At 38.5% G+C, this 21,577-nt stretch overlaps 1 protein-coding gene and 1 long non-coding RNA gene across 6 annotated transcripts in view; one reads left to right on the forward strand and one right to left on the reverse strand.

Moving 5' to 3' along the window:
• TENM3 (teneurin transmembrane protein 3) overlaps positions 1-21,577 on the forward strand; it is a 1,349,345-nt gene that overhangs the window by 1,220,817 nt on the left and 106,951 nt on the right. For all 5 annotated transcript variants that reach the window (XM_060184664.1, XM_060184667.1, XM_060184671.1 and 2 more), the window contains one exon: positions 2,772-2,957. In XM_060184664.1, coding sequence (XP_060040647.1) covers positions 2,772-2,957 — 186 coding nt within the window. The remainder of the gene's footprint in view (positions 1-2,771; positions 2,958-21,577) is intronic.
• The window catches only part of LOC132536602 (uncharacterized), a 204,079-nt gene that overhangs the window by 113,756 nt on the left and 68,746 nt on the right, over positions 1-21,577 (reverse strand). The window lies entirely within an intron of this gene.

The raw sequence follows: 21,577 nt of genomic DNA on the forward strand, positions 1-21,577 counted from the left end.
ACAGAAGCTTACTTTGAATTATTTGGAAAGATCTCAAATATGACTATTCATTCTGTGAAAATATCTGCATTCTCACACCTCAGATTTATCTGTCGTGTTGCACAGTTCTTTCGACTTTATTTAATTTTAAAATTTTGTTAACTTACATTGGTGGCTTAATGTTTACTGGCAGTATAATTCTGATTTTTAACTGTCTGAATCCAGCAGCAAAAACACTTAACCAGCTACGCTATTGTTGTTGTATAAATGACCTTCAGATATATAAATTCAATAACAGAATAGATTCCACACTTAGAGAAACATTTGGTTTAAGCTGCCAAAAGAGATGAAATGAGTTATTTCTATCAGAAAGTTTCTGGATTTGAAAGCCACCTAGCGTTTCCTCTATCTTCATCAGCAGTTTGTCCATTAATTAGCCCTTCAATTCCACTTCAATTAAATTAACTCTAATTAATAAGTTCATTACAAAGATTGACGCACCTTGCTCAAAGCAAGTGTGCTAAAAGCTGATAAACACCTTCACCCTAATGAAAAATTGATTAGATTGAATAAAGAGTACCTCTGAAAGAAATCTCTCTTTTCTGGAGCTGAGTTGATGTTCTGTTGCTCTGAAGTTAATCAAACCATGTTGGATCTCTTAATCAAAAATTCAATTTAAAGGAGATAGAAAATGTTGAATGCAAAAACACGTACCACTCTCTTGAGTTAATAGTTCTGGCTCTTGTTTATAGAAACGTCACAGCTCTCAAAATGTCTTGGTATGGTGTTTAAAATTATGAAGCACTGTGACCCAAAGAATGTTATATGGGCAAGAAATGGGACGAATAAAAGCTTGTTGAGTACATAAACAGTTACTGGCTTACATTTTAAGATATATTCTTTGTTAGAAAAAAATTCAGGTTCTTACTGATCAGCATTTTTATTACTGCAAGGAAACAAATCAAACTTCAGCCAAAGTCTTATGATCCTAGAATAAGAGAGATTATTAGTTTTATTTGATGTTATATGTATAGTGAAAAAAATAAGACAAAGTGCCTTTCAAAGTTCTTTCTCACTTACTTAGCTACACTTTTTAAGGGAAAAATTATTTCTCTCATCTAAATTTTTTTTAAACTGTAACCTGTTATCACAGTTTTGTAATCCTTTGATCACTGTGTTCCTTCCACAATGAAGGAATCTTCTGGTGAATAAAAAATCTTTTTTTTTTTTGTTATCTTTATTTCTCCTAGTTCTGGAAACTCTCAGATTTTTTTTAAATTTTTTTATCTTTATTTATTTATTGGATAGCGACAGCCAGAAATTGAGAGGGAAGAGGGTGATAGAGAAGGAGAGAAACAGACACCTGCAGCACCGCTTCACCACTCACAAAGCAGGTCCCCTGCAGGTGGGGACCGAGGGCTCAAACCTTGTGCTGAAAAAATCTTTTTTAAATGACAGTCAATAGCTATCTGTATTAATAAACTACTTTCTGCTGTGGTTTTGCTAAGCAACAAATTTGACAAACAGGAAAAACAGCAGTTTCTCTTATTTAGCTAATGAATCTGTGTGTCATAAGCAAGCTAATGTGTATATATATCTTATTGCCACCAGGATTATCATTAGGGCTTTGTGCCAGCACTACAAAACCCAGTGCTCCTGCTGGCCACTTTTTCTTTCTTCCTAGCTTTCTGTCTTCCTTCCTTCCTTCCTTTCTTTCCTTCTTCCTCCCTTTCTTTCTCTCTTCTTTTTCTTTATTTCTATTTTATTGTATAGGGCAGGGAGAGATTGAGAGGGGAAGAGGAGATAAAAAGGGAGAGAAAGACACCTATAGGCCTACTTCACTGTTCATAAAGTGTAGTTGGGGAACAGGGGCTTAAAGCTGAGTCCTTGTACATGGTAATTTGTGTACTTAATCAGGTACACCACTGCCTGGACCCCTATAATAGATTCTTTTTAATGACTGTTTCAGAATATTTAAAATTGAAACCAGAGGATTAGAAATAACTATTTTTAAACATAGGTTTAAAACCTAGCTGTGGACCGGCTTAAGGATCCCAGTTCGAGACCCCGGCTCCCCACCTGCAGGGGAGTCGCTTGACAGGCGGTGAAGCAGGTCTGCAGGTGTCTGTCTTTCTCTCCCCTCTCTTGTCTTCCCCTCCTCTCTCCATTTCTCTCTGTCCTATCCAACAACAACAACATCAATAACAACAATAATAACCACAGCAATGTTAAACAACAAGGGCAACAAAAGAGAAAATAAATAAATAAATAAATAAATATTTAAAAAAATAAACCTAGCTGTTAGATAGCTAACATCCTTATATATCAAAAATTTTAACTGAGTTGTTATTAATTTCATCTCTTTGTATGCATACATGCTTTTAACTATCAGGAGGTGCTCTCGGATACATACATGTGTGTACATACCACCTGTTTTGTTAGTTCTATATATTTATATGTGTATATGTATATACATACAGTATATAAGTATTTTAGATGAATTTTTGTTATATAAAATATGGAGAATTGTTCATTGCAAAATTGGTATGCATATTTCATTTACAAAATAGTTACTATTAGTGGGTAATTAATTCTTAGTTGCTGATGCTGCGATTTACTTAACATGGAAATGCTTTTTGATAGGTTTTTCAGATGATCTTTTTATCTTCAGGAGTTTTGAGGTTAGGATGTGTTACTGCCTATTATTAATCCCTCCTCTCTCCACCCCCCACCCCCACCCCTACCCACCCCCACTCTTCCATCCTCCTCTGCTGGTTCTTTTTTCAATACAGAAATCTGTTCTGTGGACTGTGGCTCCCACGGTGTTTGCATGGGGGGCTCCTGTCGCTGTGAAGAAGGCTGGACAGGCCCCGCCTGTAATCAGAGAGCCTGCCACCCCCGCTGCGCCGAGCACGGCACCTGCAAGGATGGCAAGTGTGAATGCAGCCAAGGATGGAATGGGGAGCACTGCACAATCGGTAGGCCAGCCACCCTTCTGTGTCTATCTATCCCCACTTCTACTGAAAAATCGCCGGATCTCTGCTGCCTTTCACCTTGGGGGGGGAAGCAAAAAGCTGATGTCTTTCCTTTGATTTTTACCAGTCTTTCTCTAAGAAAAGGAATCATTTTTCAAATAAGCTTCTCCTCTTACACTGGCAAGTCTGTTCTTTAAGAGAATCTGTCAGAAGAATGAAATCTAATTTTTCATTCACTGTTGGTTTTTTTTTTGGGGGGGGGCGAAGGCTGTAATGGACTCACAGAGAGATGGTCTCATTTCTTATTTACTAAAAAACTTGAATACTCCCTTTTGTGTTTCATGCTACTATTGCCTCTTCAATAGCAATAATAGTTTTTACTATGAAAACAGTTTATAGATCAGGGAGGCAGGACACATCAAATATAGGGCCTTAGGCTCAATCCTGAACATTCCTCCCAAAGTGAAAAATAAATGAAATTAAGTTAATGACTATATATTTTAAAACTTCAACTATGTGGCCTTGACCTCCACAGATTCAAGAATGACACATTCCAGCGCATATCTCCATATTTGAGTCTAAAAAAAGAGGTTTGCATTTTTATGACCTTATTTTGTAGAACTGTAGGAAACTTGACTAAAATGTCCAAGTCTAAGTCTTCCTAACTGAACACATTTAACGTTTAAAAAAAAAAAAAGGATGGGATGGCATGCATGGACATCTGAAAGTTAAATCAGACAATCACGTAGATCTTATGTTAGTCCATCGTGGCATGTCACACTGATGCAGAAGTACCCGTAACTTACATAGCACCATATTTGCAAGGTACTCGGCACCTTTGTTTCTTCACCTTTTGAGTTAACTGAAATTGAAATATTTCATTTAGAAGGGCAGCAAAAATAAATTGGATGGATTGAACATTATTTTAATGAATATGTACATTATTAAGTGGCATGGCCCTAACAACAACAACAAAAAAAAAGTCTTAATTTGAGAAGTAGTTTGTCTCCACATTATGTCCATATTGTAAAATATGATAGAGTTATCCAGAGAATCTCAATGTCTAAAATAAAAAATCTTTTCCCAGTGCCTCTATAAGTACTATGTGATTCACTTTTTTGCTTACAGGAATTAGACAGTTTAAGAATATTTATATGGGTAAATTGCAATTCCAAACAATTTCACAGTTGAATCTTTATAAAACCTGAAGTGTTGTCGGGAGGTGGCACAGTGGTAAAGCTTTGGACTCTCAAGCATGAGGTCCTGAGTTCAATCCCTGGTAGTACATGTGCCAGAGTGATGTCTGGTTCTTTCTCTCTCCTCCTATCTTTCTCATAAATAAATAAAATCTTAAAAAAAAAAAAAAACCCTCAAGTAAGGTTTTGTTTCACTTACTGACATTCCAGCTATCTACTCTGAGGGTACTACTGTCAGTGCCACATTTGGTCACTCACTCGAAACACTCAGGAGACTCAGGGATCTAGTTGTGCTCACAATCAGGGATATAGTTGTGCTCACAACTATAGTGGTGATCAAAAAGTTCTAAAACAGACCTATTGAGTGATGTCAGGAGAAGTACACATACAGACTTTTATATCCTTGCTCTTCTGCTGGGAAAGTCACAGGGAACATGCTCCTTTCTCCAGCAGTGAAAAACAGATCTGAGTGCAGAATTTCTGCCTAGGGAACCCTGTTTTGAGACTCAGCACTAAAGGTTTATATTGCAGCTGCTCAAGGGGCTATCTTTGTCAGCCATAACCACCCCAATTTTAAATTCTCAGAAGAAAAGCGAACATTTATATAATGCACCAAGTGAGCAAAGAACCTTATCAGTGTGGAGAATGTCCAGCTTTCCGGTTTTCAGCCAGGACCCAGCCCTGGAAGCCTCTAAATCCAGACCTGGCAACCTGACTCTTAATAGAGAACTGTCAGGGTTTCTTTTGTTAGGTGTGAAATTACTGCCTACATTGAGAGTGATGTTTAGTTCTTACAGAGGCCAATTGCAAATGTACATCTTCTAATAGTTGCTCTGATAGGGCTGTTCTCTCCTCTACTCCCCCTTTTTTTTTCTTTTTTGTTAACTTTATTTATTTATTTATTTATTTATTTATTTATTTATTGGATATGGACAGTGAGAAATTGAGAGAGGAGGGGGAAATAGTGAGGTAGAGAGACAGAGAGACACCTGCAGCCCTGCTTCACCACTTGTGAAGGTTTCCCCTTGCAGGTGGGGACCAGGGGCTTGAACCTGTGTCTTTGTGCACTGTAATGTGTGCACTTAACCAGGTGCACCACCGCCTGCCCCCCCTTTTTTTTTACCAGAGCACTACTCAGTACTGGCTTATGGTAGTGCTGGGTATCGAACCTAGGGCCTCAGCTGCCTCAGATATGACAGTCTGTTGTGCTACTAATGGTGCCATCTCCCTGGCCCTCTAGTCTTAAAAAAGAAAGAGAGAGAAAGAAAGAAAGGAAGAAAGAAAGATTTAGTAATGGGAGAGAAAGAGAACCAGAGCATTACTCTGGTATATGAGGCACTTATGCATGCTAGTCCTGTGCTCTGCCACTATGCCACCTCCAGGGCCACCCCACCTCTACTCTCAAAGAGAGACTTTGTAGTGTTATGGCTACCTAATTTTTATTTGTTTGTTTTTGTTTTGTTTTTAAATAAATATCATGAAATCAGAAAAAAAAAATTGACAGCCACAATATGTGCACCTTTCTGTGGGCACATAAAAGACATTGATTGCACTTCCCCTGTGACCTAACACCTCCACACCCCCACTCCTAAATCCTGCACTGTCCACATACAGAGGCAGAACAGGAATAATATGCCAATGCTCATATTCCATCATTGTTTATGGCCATTTCATCTCTTAGGCCCTGTCAAAGAAATGAATCTGTTCTAGCTGGGAGGAAAATGTCATATATATATATATATATGATCTATCTGTGTGTATATCTATCTTTCCTAGGAAGTACAACAAATACATGTAAATAGAGTTTGTAAAACCAGAAACTCTACCATAAGTTATCTACGGGCAAATTAAACTTGACAACCAACAGTTACTAAACAAACTATGCTGAGACAAGAGAGAAGGCTCATCTGATTTGAGCCCTAGTGCCACCTGGGAGGTGCTATGGGACTTGGGGAAGCTCGAATCCTATGGTACCTCTGTCTTTCTATGCAAATTAAAAATTGGCTCTGGAGCAGTAAAACTGCACATGTGAGGCACTGACTCCACAAAGAAATAATAGTAATAATACTAGTAATGCATTAAAAAACAAAGTCTCCTGTGGTCCTACTGACCTTGGAAATCTTGCACAATTTCCTCTAGGTAAATTGTTCTTGAGCGACATTTGTCTGGGAACAGCCGGGAATTTTTTTTTTAATTTCTTTATTGGAGAATTAATGTTTTTTTAAAAAAATATATTTATTTTATTTATTTATTCCCTTTTGTTGCCCTTGTTGTTTTATTGTTGTAGTTATTATTGCTGTTGTCGTTGTTGGATAGGACAGAGAGAAATGGAGAGAGGAGGGGAAGACAGAGAGGAGGAGAGAAAGATAGACACCTGCAGACCTGCTTCACCACCTGTGAAGCGACTCCCCTGCAGGTGGGGAGCCGGGGTTCGAACCGGGATCCTTATGCCGGTCCTTGTGCTTTGCGCCACCTGTGCTTAACCCGCTGCGCTACAGCCCGACTCCCAGAGAATTAATGTTTTACGTTCAACAGTAAATACAATAGTTTGTACATGCATAACATTTCCCAGTTTTCCATATAACAATACAACCCCCATTAGGTCCTCTGTCATCCTTTTTGGACCTGTATTCTCCCCCCACCCACCTGAGTCTTTTACTTCGGTGCAACATGCCAATTCCAGTTCAGGTTCTAATTGTGTTTTCTCTTCTAATCTTGTTTTTCAACTTCTGCCTAAGAGTGAGATCATCCCATATTCATCCTTCTGTTTCTGACTTATTTCACTCAACATGATTTTTTCAAGGTCCATCCAGGATTGGCTGAAAACGGTGAAGTCACCATTTCTTGTAGCTGAGTAGTATTCCATTGTGTATATATACCACAACTTGCTCAGCCACTCATCTGTTGTTGGACACCTGGGTTGCTTCCAGGTTTTGGCTATTACAAATTGTGCTGCTAAGAACATATGTGTACACAGATCTTTTTGGATTGGTGTGTTGGGTTTCTTAGGATATATCCCCAATAGAGTAATTGCAGGATCATAGGGTAGGTCCATTTCTAGCCTTCTGAGAGTTCTCCAGACTGTTCTCCACAGAGGCTGAAACAATTGACATTCCCACCAGCAGTTTAGGAGGGTTCCTTTGACCCCACAACCTCTCCAGCATTTGCTGTTGTTACCTTTTCTGATGTATGACATTCTCACAGGAGTGAAGTGGTATCTCATTGTTGTTTTTATTTGCATTTCTCTGACAATCAAAGACTTGGAGCATTTTTTATGTGTTTCTTGGCCTTTTGGATCTCTTCTGTGGTGAATATTCTGTCCATGTCCTCTCCCCATTTATGGATGGGATCATTTGTTTTCTTGTTGTTGAGTTTGGCAAGCTCTTTATATATTTTGGTTGTTAAACTCTTGTCTAATGTATGGCATGTAAAAATCTTCTCCCATTCTGTGAAGGGTCTCTTGATTTGTGTAGTGGTTTCTTTTGCTGTGCAGCTTTTTAATTTGATGTAGTCCCATAGGTTTATACTTGCCTTAGTCGTCTTTGTAACTGGAGTCCTTTCATGGAAGATGTCTTTAAAATTTATGCTATGAACTTCCCTCTCACTACTGCCTTAGCTATGTCCCAAATATTTTGATAGCTTGTGTCTTCATTTTAATTGTACTCATGAAACATTTTGATTTCTTCCTTTATTTCCTCTTTGACCCAGAAGTTGTTAAGTAGTGAACTGTTGAGCTTCCACGTTTTGGGACTATTACTAATCTTTTGTTGATTGTTAAGTGTTAGTTTACCTCCACTGTGGTCTGAGAGGATGCTGGGGATGACTTCAGTGCTCTTTAATTTGCTGATACTGTATTTGTGGCTTAACATATGGTCTGTCCTTGAGAATGACGCATGTGGACTTGAGTAAAATGTATATTCTAGTTTCTTGGGATGAACGACTCTGAAAATGTCCAATAGTTAATAGTTTATCTATCTCCCCATTTAGCTCCCTCATATCTTTATTGATTTTCTGCCTGGATGATCTGTCAAGTTGAGAGAGTGGGGTGTTGATGTCCCCTACTATGACTGTGTTGCTGCTAATATGTTGCTATAGCTCTTTTGGTAGACATTTGATGTATTTAGATGGCTTCTCATTGGGTGCATAGATGTTAATAATTGTTAATTCCTCTTGATTAACTGATCCTCTGAGCATCAAGTAGTGTCCATTCCTATCTTTTTTAATCTTACCTATTTTAAAGTCTATCGTGTCAGATATGAGAATAGCTGTCCCTGCCCTTTTTTGTGGGCCGTTGGCTTGTATGATAGTTTTCCATCCTTTCACTTTAAGTCTGTGTTTGTCTTGTTGAGTTAGGTGGGTTTCCTGTAGACAGCATATTGTTGGGTTGTGCTTTCTGATCCACCTTTCTACTCTGTGCTTTTTAGGTGAATTCAGGCCATTGACATTTAATGATATCAAAGATTGAAGATATTTTAACACCATTCTAGTAGAGTTTTAGAGTGTTCTGATATATGGCATATTTATGGTGGTCTGAATGTTTATAGGAGACCTTTCAGAACTTCTTTGAGGGCAGGCTTGGTGATAGTTGATTCTTTCAACTGTTGCTTGTCTGAGAAGGTTTTTATGCCTCCATCTAGTCTGAATGACAGTCTAGCAGGATACAGTATTCTTGGTTGAAAGCCTTTCTCATTGAGCACTCGATGGATATCTTGCCATTCTCTTCTGGCCTGTAGTGTTTGTGTGGAGAAGTATGCTGCTAGTCTTATGGGTTTTCCTCTGTAGGTGACTCTTTGTTTTCCTCTTGCAGCCTTCAGGATCCTTTCTTTATCCTTATTCCTTTCCATTCTAAATATGATGTGTCCTGGTGTCTTTAAGTCTGGGTTAATTCTGTTAGGGACCCTTTTGCTTCTTGAACCTTTATGCCTTTGGTGTTGTCTAGACTAGAGAAGTTCTCAGCTATTATGTCCTGAAGAATGCTTTCTTCCCCTCCCTCTCTTTCTTCCTCTGGTAAGCCAATAATGTGTATATTATTTCTTTTGAAATCATCCCATAGGTCTCTGTTGTTGTTTTCAGTATCTCTTAATCTCTTTTGGAGGTCTCTTACTTCTTTTTTAGTTGTCTCTATCTTGTCATCTTCAGCTTCATTTATTCTATTCTCTCTCCCCTGTACTGTTTTCTGGAGTTCATCTATTTTGTTACCCTGTTCTGATACTGTTTTAGCTTGTTCAGCTAATTGTGTTCTTAGCTCAACTATTTTAGCTTTCATTCTCTAACAACCTTGAGATAATTAGTGTTTTCTTCCAGAGTTTCATTTGTTGTTTCTGTATTTCTGATGACAATTCTTTCAAACTCTTTACTCACTCCTGTGATTATTTCCTTAACTAGCGTTTGGATGTTAATCTCATTATTTTGTGCTTCAACCTTGGTGGGGGGGGACTTTTAGCTGGACTATTGTTCTGGTTCATTTCTCCAGTATTTCATTTTGGTTTAACCATTTTATATAGTATGTTATGAGGCCCTTCTCTCAGTACTTTTCAAATTATCACTCTTGCCTGAATAGACTTGTGTCTAAGTAAGGTAATTAAAGGGTTCATAGTTGTGGAAATTGACAGTTGTTTCAATGTTATTTTAATCCCTGAGTTGGAGAACAGTGGCTTAAAAGTCTCTTTTGTGCTTTTTCTTCCCTGTAGGGTATGGGAGCCTGAGGGCTTTTAAAGTATAAGTAGGCTTCTTAGCTTCATCACTGACTCCTGACCAAGAGAGAAAGCAGGGTGGGTCAGAGATAATCCAGTGGTTATGCAAAGAGACTCTCACAGCCCCACCGATCAGCCACCAAGGGATAGATCTTCTCCTGAGTTCATTGTTAGTTGTCTATCCCCTGGCGTCATTACAGGGCCTCCCCACTGCTGCTCCAGCTTCTGAGGGCAGTAGCAATGGAGACTCACAGTTGCATTTGATGAGTCTAAGGGGAGTCCTCTCCTCCCTTCAGCAGTCTTTTTGTTGGTGAAAGAGACTGGAGGTGGTATCTCAACTAGTAAACTGCCAGACTGTTACCAGCCACTAAATCTCTCCCTAGGCTCCTCTCTGTCCATGAGGCACACGTGTTTGCACTTACTCGTGATCTGGTGGGTTCCTGAAGTGGTTCTAGTCCTGTCTTGTTGTGGTCCCAGATGATCTCCTTTGGTATTCCTAGTTTACCCTGGAGAGGAGAGGAGGGAAACACACCTGCTGCTGCTCCGTAGCTCCGCCTCCAAAAGTCCAACTTTGAAGATTTCTAAACCAGCCCGGAATTTTAATGACTTTTTTTTAATTTAGCAGAGCTCACTGTAGTTAATAATTCTACTCCTTTTTGTTTTATTGGATTGCATTAATATTTCCTAGAGTTAACAATGAAAGAAATAAAGGATCTACTTCATCTTAAGTCTTACACATGAAAGTTTTAAAAGATACAGAGAAACTCTCAATAATTATTGGTGCTCATTGATACTATTAGAATCAGTGACTCCAAATTTTAACCTGGGGAGAACCTATTACTTTCCCCCTGACTTTTTACCAATCCTGTGTATGTGCACAGTGAAGCCTCGGGGGCCACTTTCAAAGAGGCCTCTGCGAGTCACTGATTAGAGGCCCTGGGAGACTCCAGCATGTCTTCTCAGTCAGCCTGGTTACTCTTCTGTGCATCTCCTCTTGCTTTCAACACATGTGCATTTGGCTGAAAGCAACTGCCACTTGATGAAGGAACTCTCATAAATCAGCATGATTTTTTTTTATTTCTTCATATTTTGTGCCATCTCATTGAATACAAACAGGGAGGTTAATTGAAACAGAGATCGAGGAGAAATTAAACAGTTAGAAGCAAACAAAACTTCCAGCTAGAAAGCAAAGAATATTCTTCATTAGTCATCTTCCTGTCTTCATAAGCTGTTCATGGTTTCATAAAACCATAGGCATTTGCTTGTGAAATAGGTTATGAATTTAGAGAATTTACTAAACAATCTATCTACCTGAAGGAATTCTGTTCTGATACTTTTATTAGTGTGTTCACATTTTCCTCTCATTATGAAGCATGCACTTAGCAAATTAGGCATATTTATCTTTAAGTTTATAGTCTGACATCTTTCTTCTATCTTTAGTTAGATACTGGCTTGTGGATGTATGCAGGGATATCTTATTATAAAAATATTAATAATATATCTCCTTCCTCCCCCCAAGAACATGTTTATGATTGTTGACTACTTTCATAAATAAAAGCAAGTTACATGATAGAAAACATGTCAAATAACTGCCAGCAATTATTACCAGCATATATTTTTTTATTGCAACCAAGGTAATTGCTAGGGCTCGGTGCCTACACAGCAAATCCACTGCTCCCGGTGGCCATTTTTTCTTTTTTTCCCCTTTCTGATTTGTTTTGTTTTGTTTTTAGACAGGACAGATAAAAATTGAGAGAAGGAAAAACACCTACAGCACTACTTTACCGTTCAAGAAGCTTCCTACCCCCCCATAGGTGGGGGGCAGGGGTTCAAATCCAGACCCTCACTCATGTTAACGTGTACACTCAACCGGTTGTGTCAGCAGGCAGCATCTGTTATCAGCATTGTTTCATGCAAGTAACACTCAACTACCATGACAGCATCTTTTCTATGTGACTGTCCATAAAAAGACCATGTAGTGATATATTTGAGTCTTTGTTTTTCACAAGATAGGAAAGATATAAAACTTAGAGAATGCAAAAAAATCCAAAATATATTAAATAAAATGAAGTGTTTAGAAATAATAGTTGGCATTGTTACATAGTATACCCATTGCTCTATTTTAAAAATCCTATATTTTCTGAATTAAGTATAGTCAAAATCAAGCATGTGAACAGGAGCATACATCTTGATCTAGTTCAGTAAATTTACTGTTAATGTATTTATGTAACTGGAACCAGAATCTATAACCTTGTAAAAACAGTTGAGTTGGTTTGGTACACCTTGCATGGGCAAAACTGCTCTGTGATTACCTGGCATAGAAACAGTTGCCCCTACCAACTTCTGCTCAATAGGTGTTTGTAGGGAGAATCACTAACTTCTAATGTGTTATGAAATACTCTAGCCAGTGGTAAATTCTCATTTCCAAAAATGGAGTATTATTAACATGAAGCTTCCACAAGAACCATTCTCTTTTCACTTTTGCTGAAAAACATAGTTTTTCATTTGTAGCTGAGATCATTGAAGACCATAGATGAGACTGTAACCTGTACCAGTTGACTGTTGTCTTAGAAAGTTACTAAGCAAGTAAAGACGGCTCAGATCTCTTATCTTGACATTGAGGATTTTCTTCTGAAGGCAGAAAAAGCATTTCCCATTTCTCTGAAGACAGAAATTAAGAAAATGAGCTTAGGCCTTTTACATGTTAGATATAATCAAGACTCTTGAGTTGGAAAATGTATTTAAATCTTGAAACAATCTCCCAATGAAATGTTCAAATCCCCAGTCCAGCAAGCTTTAGCAATGCCACAGTGACAAAGATGTGAAATGTTGACACTGTATATTCTTTTTGCCACTGCAGAGTGACAAAAAGTGATACTTCTTATCTTATTTCTATTCATTATCAAAAATAATAAACCTCTGATAATTAGTGTGTTCGTCAGAGGAACCACTTATAGTCTTGCCATTCTGTAATTTATCTATTGATTGTTCTGCTCTATTTGGAGAATTCCTCAGTGTGATCGGAGAGGTTCCCTGTGAATTCTCAGTTCCCTTTCATTTTTATTTTTCCTTTGCCATTAAAAAAAATAGATATCAGCTCTACTTTTTCAGATCCCTTTAGAAGGGTCTGCTTTATAGCATTCTGCACTTTGTATGTCTTGCTTACTCTTCCTTTGTTAATTGATTCATTTCTCTGTCCATTAAGCAATTATTGAGCATCTCATATATAATATTCTTATGAAAATCACTGCAATATAATGAAAAAAGCAGGAGCATTTAAATTTTAAAATGGGTTTTTAGATCAGTTCTGTGATTTATTCACTGTAGCTGCAGCCGAGCTGTTCTTAACCTCAGTTGTTGTTTTATGTATAATGGCAATAAAATACCGTATGAGATTTAAGGCAGAATCCTGTTTTTAAAGCTTTTGAACTTAAATTCTTAATGCATCATTTACATAGTATATGACCATAGTCAAGTCATAGGTTTCCTCATATATGACTACTCTTAGACTTGTTAAAATCAAATGAAATGTAAGAATGTAAATCATCCAATATGTTAATACTAATGAAACAAATTGCAGTCTAGATGGAGTTTTGGGTGGTGAGGTTTAAATTAAAAAGGTAAACCAAAATTGTGTTCATCCAATAAATCTAATTTTAAAAGTGAGTGCTATTTCCATTTGTTGTTATTAAGCATAACCTGCTCTCAGAATGAGTATTTCTTAACAGTAGTTCAGATGTATGGATTGGAGGTTACAGAGATGGTGCTTTTTAAAATCATAGTAATGAAAGAAAGGTAGAGTCTACAGTGGTCTTTTTCTTTTAGTAATGTCTCAAACACAAGAGTTGTTTATTGAGCTAAATTGATTTTCATGTACTTTCAGGCAATTCAAATGGAAATTTGGCCTAGGGGAAATCCTAATTCCTTTAAGCTACAAAAGACCAGCTATTTGTTTTTATTCTAATTCTTTAGTACATTGAAAAACAAGATCATTACTGATCACAAAGACATGCTTTGCTTGTTCAGACAAAACTTATACATGCAGTACTCTGCATACTTCTATTAAATACCTTGGCTGCTCTGGGCTTTGTATTGCCGAGGATTAGAAATTATGAAATACACACAGCTGAGGAATTATATGCTAAGCAAGATGGGGGAGAGAGAGAAAACTCCCAACTATATGAATGTAGACAAAACCAGACCTTGGTGTTCTCTTATCTCAGCATAATGGTCAAAGAATGCTATTTCAGTTGTCAAGGGAAAATATTGGTGACAATTAAAAAAAATGACTATGCTGCTAAATGATTTTTTTTTTTAGATTTCAAAAACTAATTGTCTTTGTAACCTATATCAAATTCTCAGGATGAAAATCGTATTTATAAGAATATAGAGCATAGAAAGTCTTAAAAGACTTTTTTTTTCAGTTTTATTCAAACTGTTACTTCCCCCTTAATAAATGAATCTACAGTACCACATTACACCTACAAATGATTGCTCTGGGAGATACTAAGCTTGACATCTGTTAGTGTAATGTAGAGGTTAAGAAATGGATCTCTAAGTGCCACCTGCCTGGGTCCCTGAACAGGACAGTGACATATTGACTGGGAAGCTGGTGAAATTTAAGCATCAAGACCCCACGTTTTTAGTCCTTTCTAGTAATTTGCAAAGGGACCCTGGGCTTACATGGTTTTATGCTTCTACTTTAGAAAGAAATTTATTTCCTTTCCCCTTTTTTTTATGAGACACTATGTGCATGATAACACTGAGCCGTCTCCCAACTCAGCTTTCTATTTTTTTTTTTTTTTTTAGCAGCGGGGGAGTAGTAGCAGAGACAAAGAACAGAGTCACTATGTCACTGCTCCACCATCTCCAGAGCTCCCCCACTACCCTCTATGGTGATCTTACATGTTATCAAGGTTATTTTTTTTAACTCATTTATTTCTGAGAGAGCTGGTGGTGAGAGGAGGAGAGTGTGTGCATGCAATGATGCAATGCCAGGAATGGAACTTGGAACCTCATTCTTGAAAATCCATTGTTTTATCCACTATCTCAGGTTGCATGACACCAAGATTTTTCAGTGCATTGTAAAGCATACACAACAGTACCTTTCCCCCCAGATGTCTATGTAACTGTCTCCTGGTTTAACATTCCTTAGCATCAGGAAACACATTACACACATTACAGTGCGTAAGGACCCAGGTTCTAGACCCTGGTTCCCACCTGCAAGGGGAAAGCTTCACAAGTGGTGAAGCAGGGCTGCAGGTGTCTCTCTATCTCTTTCCCTCTCTCTCTCTCTCTCTCTCTCTCTCTCTCTCTCTCTTCCCACCTCTCAATTTCTCTCTGTCTCTATGCAATTTAAAACAAAAATATTTTTTAAAAGTTTCAAGGCAAAGTATGTAAGAAGTATATGGGTAGAGAGCTAGATGGAACCTCGAATGCTTCCTCAGTCATATCACTAAAGCTTACTTGTCAGTTGAGACATTGGTCTCTTACCCTCCAACTTCTTTTAACACTTTTCCTTAACACTTTTCCTTAGAGTAGTTCCTAGTATGATTTAACTGTTTAAGAGGTTAGAAGTCACTGCTGTCTGTGAAATTCATCACTAGCTACCCTGGAAATCCATGTCACTTCTGATCCCCCCCCCCTAGAGATTTGGAAGTGCAGGCCCAGAGAGGCTACAAAGATGTGAACTTGACCTGTGATGCCCTGCCCTGGAAGGAAATAGGGGATGGAGGAGGAATATGGCTTGATTTGTAAGAAACAGAAATTAATCTGTGAGGAATTCTTTCTGTTATCAGGTCATAAAAAGACCAGAATGGTTTTCACCTGTTAGAAATATATTTGATAATAGAATTTATATGATTAGAAATATGTCCTGATTTTTTTTCTTGATGATGATTTTTTTTTAAAGGACTTGATCAGAATTCCTGTATTTTAGGGCACAAACCTCATAGAACTGCAAAGTTGAGTTCACTGACATGTGAACCATGTTTTATGCATCTCAGTGTATCATGTAGTGACATAAAAATATGAGAAACAGAATTCTTGCTTATATGACATGGGATACTGATGCAGCCAAATGAGGACCAGCTGCCCAGTGCCACTGAGAGCCAATACTGTCATGCCAGCTTTTGCAGGAACAGAAAGGCTATTTATTATTGCTCACTTGCAGTGAGGGTCAGAGACTCTGCTGAAATCTACCTCTCCATTCCTTTGTTTCAGGGAATATTTGTAAAGGTAGATGGAGGGACTGAAAATCAAAAGGTGGGATTGGGAGTAAACAGGATGTCAAACTGAGGCCTTTAAGTACTTGAGTGCCCCTGATGGTGGTGGGTTCTCCATGCATTAAACAACTAAAGCATGTTTTGCCCTGAAACAAAGGGCAAGCAGAAACAAGGGGGAGAGTGTGTGCTGTTAGCCTTTGTTTGCAGATTCAGGCTTACCATTTTAACTGTTCAAGCAAAGCAGTTCCTCTGAACAGAGTGCTGAGAGTTAATTATCTTTTGTCTAACCCTATTTATCAATTTATTTCAGGTCACCTCCTCTCTCTTGAGCCCTGTCAGGTAGCCCTATACCTCTGAGGCCACCGTGTCACTGGTATTGACAAAGATAACATCAAACTCCTAATATTCTACTGTGAAGGCATCACAAGAGTGGTTAATGAGTGTCTTCAATTCAAAGAGCATTTAAGATTCATTTATCGCACAGTAAAGTCTTACCATATTTGACAGGGAGGCCAAAAATTTGACATGCCATTACTAATATCAAATTTTGACGCCAGACAGAACTTTTCTAATGTATCCATAATGAAAACTATGTTAAAAATTACCATCAAGATGCTAGTATGATGCCAACCAGACTTCCCTAGACAGACAACCCCACCAATGCATCCTGGAGCTCCAATTCCCCAGAACCCCACCCCACTAGGGAAAGAGAGAGGCAGGCTGGGAGTATGGATCGAACTGTCAATGCCCATTCAGCGGGGAAGCAATTACAGAAGCCAGACCTTTCACCTTCTGCACCCCATAATGACCTTGGGTCCATACTCCCAGAGGGTTAAAGAATAGGAAAGCTATCAAGGGAGGAGATAGGATACAGAGTTCTGGTGGTGGGAATTGTGTGGAGTTGTACCCCTCTTATCCTATGGTTTTGTCAGTGTTTCCTTTTTATAAATAAAATAAAATAAAAATAACAGTTGAATAGACTAAGTTGTCTTTCTAGTCTCTCTATAGAAAAGTTTGATGTTTAAAGAGGGTTTTATCTGTTTTGCTTTTTTTTTCCTGTCATCATGGGCTTCACTGCTTTGGACTGATTTTTTACATAAAGAAAGAAAAAAGGGAGAGAGAGAGAGAGACACCATAACATTGAAGTTTCCTCCAGTGAGGTGAGGGCTGGGCTCAAACCTGAGCTGCACACATGGATGGCTGTCAAAGCAGTGTACTATTTAGTGAGCTGTTTTGTTCACCCTCTCTGTAGGAACTATTATAGTCATTGTATTATACAGAAGGCAACCGAAGATTAAATATAGCCTAAAAACACAAGGGAAAATGTTTATTCAAGATAGGGCAAGCAGTCACTGAAAACTGTCACACATTTTTCCCCCTGATATGTAAAGGTGTATGTTGGCTTAAAAACCATTATTTGTCATGTTATATTTTCTTCTCCTAACTAACTAGTCATTTTTATAACTAAAGACATAGTCATAATTTGGCATTTTTTTCCCTAAAGAAAACACCTCCCCCTCCAAGTTATATAATGTCTAACCTCACAAAATGTAGATCTGTGTCTAAGTATGTTGGTGAGCAGCTGTGTGATGGTGGGGAAATTACTGTGTCTCTTTGTGGTTCAGTTTCCTCATCATGAAAGTAGAAATGAAAATAGCACCTAAGCCAGAGTTGCTAAAAAGATGAAATGGTTTAACCATGTACAGGAGCACTAAGATTACTGCCAGCATAAAGTTAATACCAGTAGCTATTACTGCTGCTGCTATGCTAAAGTATTTAGACAGGAGTGAATAAGAAGTTGACTATTGAGAGTCAGGCGGTAGCGCAGTGGGTTAATCGCACGTGGAGCAAAGCGCAAAGACCTGAGTAAGGATCCTGGTTCCAGCCTCTGGCTCCCCACCTACAGGGAAGTCGCTTCACAGGTGGTGAAGCAGGTGAAGCAGGTCTGCAGGTGTCTATCTTTCTCTTCCCCTCTCTGTCTTCCCCTCCTCTCTCCATTTCTCTCTGTCCTATCCAACAACGAGGACAACAGTAATAACTACAGCAATAAAACAACTAGGACAACAAAAGGGAATAAATAAATAAATAAATAATAAAAAAGAAGTTGACTGTGACTAAGTCTTCCCTACTGAGTCATAAATATATGAATATATGTGCATATATACATTTTGTTGTTCTTGTTGTTTATTTGTTACCAGAGTACTGCTTAGCTCTAGTTTATGGTGATGCAAAGGATTGAACCTGGGATTTTGGCGCCTCAGGCATGAGAGTCTCTTTGCATAACCATTATGCTGTCTACTCCCACCCCTCAATCATATATTTATGCAGAGTTAGCTAACTAAACAAGAATGTAATGGCCAGGAGATAGTTCACTTGATAGGGTGTATGCCTTCTAGTGCATGAGGCCCTGGATACAAGCTCTACCACCACACAGAATTGCCACGGACAGCACTGGGGGTAGCTGAAGCTCAGTGGATGGTAGAGTGATGTGTGGTATCTCTTTTCTGTCTGTGCCTATATCCTTTTCCACTCTCATGCTCCATAAATAACAAATTAGAACATGGGAGTCGGGCAGTAGCACAGTGGTTTAAGCGCACGTGGCGCTAAGTGCAAGGACCAGCATAAGGATCCAGGTTCAAGCCCCCGGCTCCCCACCTGCAGAGGAGTCGCTTCACAGGCAGTGAAGCAGGTCTGCAGGTGTCTATCTTTCTCTCCCCCTCTCTGTCTTCCCCTCTTCTCTCCATTTCTCTCTGTCCTATCCAAAAACGAAGACATCAATAACAACAACAATAATAACTACAACAATAAAACAACAAGGGCAACGAAAGGGAACAAATAAATAAATATTTAAAAACAAATTAGAATATTAAACTGGAGACAACACTCTGCTACAGGATCTTGCGGGCACAAGGCCCAGGGTTCATTTCCAGGCATAGGAGAAAAGAAAGAAAAATGGTTACATTCTAGTGTCACCATGCAGAAGGAAATTTCTCCCCCCACTCCCACCCTCTCAGCGTTCTCCAGCTGAACAAGGAATCAAGCAGCAACAGCCAGGTTAACAAAGAGGAAAATCAATTTAACAGCATACCTGTAGAGAATTTACATGACAATTCTAAGGGGGGAAACAATAGGGCAAACCTGGGGTACCTGTTCTATGGAAGGGACCTAGGGGGTCAAAGAGAGGAGGGGAGGAGACTTTACATGACTCTGTCTCTCTCATACACATAAGTAGTAAGCTTTCCCTTTCCCAGAGCATTGCTGAGCTTTGGTTTATGGAGCCTCAGATTGAACCTGGGAGTTTAAAGCCTTAAACATGAAAGCTGTTTTGCATAACCATTATACTGTCTCCACAGTCCTTAAAATCTTTCTTAAAAATCTGTATTCCTGAATCTTAGTAACAGTTCCCCTAGGGCTTCCATTGACCTTAAACACACATATGAAGGTGACACTGATTGGAAGGGACCTATTCTGTTGAGAAAAGTCTATCTGACTCTTCCAGGGAACTAGTCCCGTACTGGACACAATAATTCCACCCTCTCCACTTCCTAACATACCTACATGTGGACCTCCTATCTCTTGATCTGTCACACGCTATGGAGGCAGACTGTTGGGAGTTAATGAGCGTAGGACTGCGTGGAAAGCCATCTTCCTGTGCTGGTAGTTGTCAGTAAAAATTCAGATAGGCTTTTTAAAAAATGTACAAAGAGAGATCTTTTTTATTTTTAAGGATGTTTTTATTAATGACAGATTGGCGAGATACTTGTGATGCCTGTGATAAAACTCAGGACTTCGTACTTGTAAATCCATCACTGCAGCCATCGTGATATCCTCCATGTTGTAGAGAGGTCTTCTTAAGGTCCTTCTTGCACTGCTGTACCAGTGACTAATGAGTCATTTGAAATGACAGCGAAGGTTCCTAAGAGAACCATTGAAAGCTGCCTTTGGAGCTCATTGCGTAGCACTTAATGTTCTCAAAACCGGGCAAATTTCTAGATGTCTCTTCCTTTGAAATAACATTAGTAACCATTTGGGGGGTGTCTCTCTCTCTCTCTCTCTCTCTCTCTCTCTCTCTCTCGTCATTTTAGTCTAATGTATTCAGTTAACCGTTTTATGCACAGGACTTTATCCTCTGTAATCCCCTCAGAGTTAGTATTTTTTAATGAGGTCACTTAATCTCCTTCTTTCTAAAAATGCAAACCTACTTTCTCTGATCTTTCTGAATGATGGTGATCCTGTTTCATTAGGTTGTCAGTACTCTACTTCATTACAGTAATTTTTTTTTTACTATTACAAAGATAGTATGCATTTTACACAATTTCTTTTCTTTTTCAGTGTGTGTGTGTGTGTGTGTGTGACTGAAGTATTGCCTGAATGATAGGGGATATATTTAAAGTAGTTATAGGTACCTACCTATTTGGGTATTTCACTTTTATTTTCTATTTTTCTTTTTATTTTATTTATTTATTTTACTGAGATAATATTGGTTTATAAGTGTTTGTGTTTTGGTATTACAGGTTCACACCTCTTCAAATGTGTATTACCACACCACTCCTACTACCAGAGTATTTCACCACAAGCAGCCATGGAGCCCCTACCTCCTTTATACCGTTTGGTGATTTCAGTTCTGTGGTCAGAGTCCACAAGTTTGTTTCCATATGGCTTTGGGCCCTGGCTTGTTTCCTTAAATACCATCTGGCATTTGTCTTTTCCTTTCTGACTTTTTTCACTTAGCGTGACCACCCATGTCAGTGCAAAAGAGAAGATTTCATCTTTTCTCATCACTGACTGGTATTCCATTGTGCAGCTATACCACATTCTCTTGACTAAATTATTCCTGTGTAAACCATGTATCCATATAGGAGGACTTGGGGCTTTCTGTATATTTTTTAAAATATTTTTTAATTTGTTTCACCAGAAAGAGAGAGAGAGATAAAGAGAAAGAGATGGAGACAGGCAGAGGTCAGAAAAGAACTCTGGTATATGTGGTGCCTGGGATTGAACTAGGACCTCATGCTTGTGAACCCAGAACTCTCACTGTGCCAACTCCCAGGCCATTGTTTGCATACCTTAATTATTAAAAATAATAATAATGCAGTGAACACTGCAGTGAAGGCATACATATGTCTTTCCAAATTAGTATTTTCATATTCTTTGAGTAGATTCCCAGATATGGGATTATTAGATAATACAGTTTATCAGTGCTTCTTTCTTTCTTTCTTTCTTTCTTTCTTTCAGGCAGTTCCATACTGTTTTCCATAGTGGTGGCACCTGTTCACATTCCCACCAGCCCTATAAAAGGGTTCCCTTTTCCCTATATCTGTGCCATCATTTGTTTTGAGAAATCAAATTCCTTCCTTTCTTACCATCTTTTTTATCTTCTATCATGAACTTTGTGATTTCCTCACTCATTTAAGTTTTAAAATAGTTTGCCAAATCTTAAGAAAACTGTTACTAGTATACCAAGGAAATTTTTTAATCTGTTAATATGAATTAAAATTTCCTAGGGGGAG

Source organism: Erinaceus europaeus, chromosome 2, assembly GCF_950295315.1.
Source record: "Erinaceus europaeus chromosome 2, mEriEur2.1, whole genome shotgun sequence".
NCBI classification, from domain to species: Eukaryota; Metazoa; Chordata; class Mammalia; order Eulipotyphla; family Erinaceidae; genus Erinaceus; species Erinaceus europaeus.